Source organism: Triticum urartu, chromosome 7 (assembly GCF_003073215.2).
Source record: "Triticum urartu cultivar G1812 chromosome 7, Tu2.1, whole genome shotgun sequence".
Lineage (NCBI taxonomy): Eukaryota > Viridiplantae > Streptophyta > Magnoliopsida > Poales > Poaceae > Triticum > Triticum urartu.
Window position 1 is genome coordinate 76,159,202 of NC_053028.1, and position 5,495 is coordinate 76,164,696.

Below are 5,495 nucleotides of genomic sequence, written 5' to 3' on the forward strand. Positions count from 1 at the left end.
GCAACATGTTTGGTTCGGCGGAATTAGAGATGGGAAATGGGAATTGAGGGATAAGGAGATTAATAGTTCATCGTTTGATTAAAGGAAATAGGAGTTTAAGTGGGAAGGGGAATGAGAGTTGAGGAAGTCAATTCCCACCGATTTCTTCCCAAGAGATACCCTGTTAATTCGTGAGCAGAGTTTTATCCCACACCAATTCCCATCATATGCCAAAGAAGGAAATGAAAGTAAAAATCTACTTTTCATGTCTAATTCCTTTATAAACACCCTTATGCAAACTCTCATTCCCCTGCCCAAGTGTTTACCAAACAAGCTGTAAACACATAGGCTGTAGACTCGTATCGTAGCATCTGCAGCCACACACAGTGACGCGGCAAATTCAGATGGTTGCCGTGGGAACCATGTCAAGACAGTGTCCTTCATCAAAGCTAAAGAAGAAAACTGCAATTTCAGAAGACCCCCAAGCTCCAAAGCAAATGTAAAGTAAAACCACACTCCGCATAGTGAAACAAACAAACAAACAAACAAAGTGAGAAACATCTCCCAGAAAACACTCACACGCACGGGCTAAGAAACCAGCCCGCCCGGCTGCTGTTGCTGTTGGCCGTATCCGACTCTGCTAAAATCCCAGCTATGTATCTCTCCTGTGTCATGCAACTGTATACACAAATCCAGCCAACACACACACAAGCATCGCCTGAGGAAGGGCACAGGCCGTTTTCACCAACCCGTTTCGTTTTCTACTGTACACACAGATGGTCATGCTACCTGCTTGCTGCGCCTGTTAACAGACACCGTCTGATGGGAGCACAGACTCCTGCTTCTATACGGTACCAGCCAGGTGGCGGTTCATTGAACGTGGGATTATCATGCTGCCACGTTCTGCTGCTGGAGCCACTCCTGGATGGCGGAGCGGAGGGCGATGTTGGGGATGAGCTCGTCGTGCTCGAGCGGCAGGTTGGTCATCGGGGACGTGTCGCTGCCCGTGCTGAACCAGCTCCGGATGAAATCGCCTTCGTAGGTGAAGCCGTCCGCCGCAATGTGAGGGTCGTTCATCACATCCTGAAATTTTCACAACTGATGGTTAGCCAAAAGATAAGAGAGAGAGATTAATATGCTACACCCCAGGAGTTTCTGTAACAACACATTCACCTTTACGATCCAATTTATCAAGTACCGTTATCTAATTCGTTCATGTGCTCCTGAATAGGGAAAACTCAAATGATTCCTTCCCTACTCACCTGAGATATAGGGCAGATGAAGTACGACGGTATGTGGTTTTCATCCAGCACTGATCCCGAAGACGAAGGAGAAGCTGACGTTGCATTGCCCCTCATGGACTCGAGCGCCCTTATTGTTTCTGTGAGCTGGTGTTGAAGATTCTCATTGTGCTCGGTGGCTTTCTGAAATTCCTCACTGACCTCATCTTGCCGAACTTTAAGTTGTTGGAACTCTTGTTCTATTTTCGAAAGACATTCCTCAGCTTCTCTTCGTTGTTGGACTTGGTTTAAATATAAGTCCTCTGATGTCCTGGCCTGCAGAAATCAAAGCATCATTCATTTTTTGGTACACGAGTTGACTAATGTGCCTTCATGAAACACTAACAATGGCCCAGGAACTTTGTAAGAAGAAAGGGTGCATCCAGAGATGTGCAACATGTGAACCCTGGAGTTTAAATACGATGCCTTTTTGAAAGATGAAATGATTAAGATGAGAATTCTTTAGGACATCCTGGTGTTAGTTAGCCACTCCAGCATAAACAGAAATTACCATTCGTTCAGATTCAATCCGCCTCAAGCGCTCATCAGAGGCTTCCTTCTTGAGTGCTGCAGCTTCTTCCATGAGTTTTTGGAGTTTATGACGCAAATCATTATCTGAACTAACATTCCCCTGTTAGGATCATTGAGAGAAAATAATTAGTCACTTAGGGTAATACTCCCTCTGTAACAAATATAAGGTAGAACTTAACTAGATTTTTTTTAAAGGGGGTACAGTTCTAACTATTAACTACTCCCTCTGTTCCATAATGTAGTGCATACAGACTTTTTGAAAAGTCAAACCTCAAGTTTGTGGAGAAAAACATTTACATCTATAATGCCAAACATAGATCATTAGATTCAACATAAGATGTAGCTTCATATTTTATATATTTGGTATTGTAGGTATAAATAGTATTTCTATAAACTCGTGAAAGTTTGCAAAGTTTGACTTCTCAAAAAATCTCTATGCACTACATTATATAACGGAGGGAGTAAGAGCAGCAAGTTCTCATTGAGCTATCTTCATGCACCCCATACCGCCTGTTTAAGGTTTCTAAGTGCTACTTCTTACAGTTAAATTATATGTAGGCCAAGGACTGCAGTCTACATCAGTCACACTGAACCGCATATGCAATACATGCACTTCCAAGAACTAAACAGAATCAAGTAATGATGGAATACTTGTTAAAAAGAAGTCAACTAGACCAACCAAGATGTCTTCCAAATCATCAGGCCCAACATCACCGCCATTAGATCTGTTAATGCATGCTGCACATCTAGGCCAACAAAACAAGTTAGTTCATGTTATAGTGTCAACAAAGCTAACAGAGGGTTGGAAAGCTACCTCCTTAAGCCATTAATTACAACGAGATTGTTTGGATCACACTTAAGACCCTCTATGTATGTTGCCAGAGCACTTTCATAATACTCCATCAGGAATTGTACATTCGCTTTACGCAAATAGCCCTTCAGGAAAGTGGGATCCAACTCAATACATTTTTCGGCATCTTCCAGACCTTTAGGCAGATTTCCTAGATAGATGTGGCATTGAGCTCTATTGCTAAAGACCTGGATAATCAGTTATAACAATAACATTAAAGCACAATATTACAAGAATCAGGGTGGCATGATAACGAGGGGCATGCATCACAGTAGATAATGTATAACAAATATGACAGGTCAAAGATGACATGTTTATTGAAGAACTGTTTTTATTAATCAGAGAATCTTCTATTTTCAGTGGAGATATAAATTTAACCAATGAGGTAAAGTTGCCTTCAGATATTATATGTAGTATAATCACCATAAACCAAAATCCTTACTCTGGGATCATTTGGATTCTTTTCAATAGCTTCAGTATAGTGAGCTGTTGCTTCCTGATAATTTTTCCTCTGGAATAATTCATTGCCTGCAGCATGTGCACACACTCAGAAGTCAGAAGCAGTAGTTCGACATCACAATGGCATGCATGATACTAACTGGGATCAGGATATATCATGCTCGGAGAAAGAACATAGAACACTAGGAGCTATGTCCACTTGTTTTCATTTCAGTTATTCCGAACAATTGAGTGTTCGGTTGAGAGACCACCTCATCCCAGGATGATTTGTCCATGATGAGATGAGCGCATGAATTTGGTGCAATGGCACTGTCTCTCATTTTATAAGTAGTGTGCCTATGAGGGTGAGGTGGTGATGGAAACTCAAACCGCAAAATTTGATTAGATCCATAGTTAGGATCAGAGTATCCATTCACCATGTGTTTCTGTGCACCAGATACATCGTTGGTCGGCCATCATTGCGCGCTTGCGGCGCAGACGGTTGGCCATGTGTTGCCTGGCGGTGAAGGTCGTGCGTGGACTCCGGCCCGTGCCGCTCGCCCTTGCCCTTGCCGGCGAGGCGGCGTGCGAAGCGTTGGGAGTCACCTAACCGAGCGCGGGTTGGCGGGTATCCATGGCGGCGTCTCACTAAATTCATTTCAGTTATTCCATACAATTGAGTGTTCGGTTGAGAGACCACCTCATCTCAGGATGATTTGTCCATGATGAGATGAGCAAGAATTTGGTGCTTATGAGGGGTGAGGAGGTAATGGACCCAAAAGAAAACCCAAACCACAAAATTGATTAGATCCAGAGTTAGGATCAGAGGATCCATTCACCATGTGTTTCTTTGCACCAGATACATCAAGTGCTATGTATTAGAACTTTTTTGCACAGTTCTACTTCTAAACCTCGGTTCTATAGAGACCAGAAGTAAACCTTGGGAGAATATATTTGTAATTTACTTTTTATTTCTTCTTGCAGATATCAAGTTAAAAGTCTGAAATTTCCAAGAACTAAACACTCGCAATTCATGACCATGTTCTTTGGAGAAATTTCTTGATAACAAGGGTGACAGACTCTTAAGTTTATTTTCCGTTTTGTTGGAAACTGAATGTAGCCACAGAAATCGACTTCACAGCTACAGTACATTGCAATGCCACAATTAATCAGCAGCGTCGTGTCAGGATTCATTCAGGAAAAACGCCCAAACCTCTCTGGCGGTGGTGGTCGGCGGCCTCCTGATCCAGCCGCTCCCGCTCCTCGATCTCCTTCCTGGCGGTCTCCGCCTGGTCCAGCTTGTCGCGCGTGTCCTCGCAGTAGTGCTCGGCGAGCGACTGCTGCAGCGCCCTGACCGCCGGCGCGTAGTCGGCGGCGCAGGCCGCGAGCTTGAGCAGCGCGGCCGCCTTCCGCGACAGCGCGCGGGCCAGCAGCCTGTTGTCGGCGCGGAGCTCCCTGCCCCTCTCCACCGCCTCCTCGCAGTCCCTCACGCACTCCCTGTACTGCAACGGGTAGGAGACGCCGGGGCGCGGTGAAGGATAGAGATGGGCGACGGGGGGGGAGGGGAGGGGGAAGGCGAGGGTTTGGGGGCGGGGGCGACGGACCTTGGACATGAGGAGGTAGGCGGCGGCGCGGTTGGTGAGGAAGGAGATGTCGCGGGGGTCGAGGGCGGCGCCGCGGGTGTAGTGCTCCACGGCCGTCTCCAGGTACTGCTTGCGGTAGGCGTCGTTGCCGGCCTCCTTCTCCCGCTGCGCCTCCCCGGCCCGCTCCTCCTCCGCCTCCATCGCCGGCGCGCTTCTCTCTTCTCTCCTGGGGGCGGCGCGGGGCGGGGCTGCGGGAGCCGGCAATGCGCTTCGGTCGCCGGCGGTTACGGAAGTGGAAGTGGGAGTGGAAAGGGGGAGACTTGACCGGGGAGGGACTGGGCGAGAAGTCGTCCGGCCAGCGCGGGCGAGCAGAGTCTCTGACTGGTCGTCGGGGCCCACCTCGCAGCGGCCGCCCGAGGCCCGACTCAAATCTGCTCCGGTCTCCACCGCCGCTGTCACGGTATAGTCGTGGCCGCCGGTCTTTGTTTGTGCCGGTGAGTTGCCTCTCTCGTGCGGCACTCTGGGTGGAGGGCCCGATGTACCATTACCAAGGGGAAGGTCCGTCGCTCAAGTTATAAAAAATTGATAAAAATGGTGAACTATGCCCAAGTGTAGAAGAACAAGTTATCGGCTGTGCAATCTTGATATATTGATCGATGCACCAGGCACGTATATATAAGTATAGAGATGGGCCACAACCTTAACTATACAAAGGAAATAGGAGGTGGGCCCTACACACAAATATACACGTACACAATATACTCAACACCCTCTCCCCCCCTCCCCCGCAGTCGAAGCGGCGCCAGTGACGTAAAGACTGGAACGGAACTCCTC

The 5,495-nt window shown here is 47.4% G+C and overlaps 1 protein-coding gene across 1 annotated transcript; it reads right to left on the reverse strand.

Moving 5' to 3' along the window:
• Positions 1-479: 479 nt before the first annotated feature.
• Positions 480-5,146, reverse strand: LOC125524151 (U-box domain-containing protein 70-like). Its single transcript, XM_048689223.1, has 8 exons — positions 4,683-5,146; positions 4,292-4,580; positions 3,083-3,168; positions 2,605-2,828; positions 2,470-2,536; positions 1,771-1,890; positions 1,242-1,535; positions 480-1,062 (listed from the first exon to the last, which is right to left on the reverse strand). Exons 1-8 carry the CDS (start codon positions 4,860-4,862, stop codon positions 868-870), a joined length of 1,455 nt encoding a protein of 484 aa, XP_048545180.1. The 5' UTR covers positions 4,863-5,146; the 3' UTR covers positions 480-867.
• Between the last annotated feature and the right edge of the window lie 349 nt (positions 5,147-5,495).

Coding starts and splice junctions, on each gene's coding strand:
- LOC125524151 (XM_048689223.1), bottom strand. CDS start 4,862: ATGGAGGCGGAGGAGGAGCGGGCCGGGGAGGCGCAGCGGGAGAAGGAG. Junction 4,581..4,682: donor CCTACCTCCTCATGTCCAAG/GTCCGTCGCCCC, acceptor TACCCGTTGCAG/TACAGGGAGTGCGTGAGGGA. Junction 3,169..4,291: donor CGACCACCACCGCCAGAGAG/GTTTGGGCGTTT, acceptor CACATGCTGCAG/GCAATGAATTATTCCAGAGG.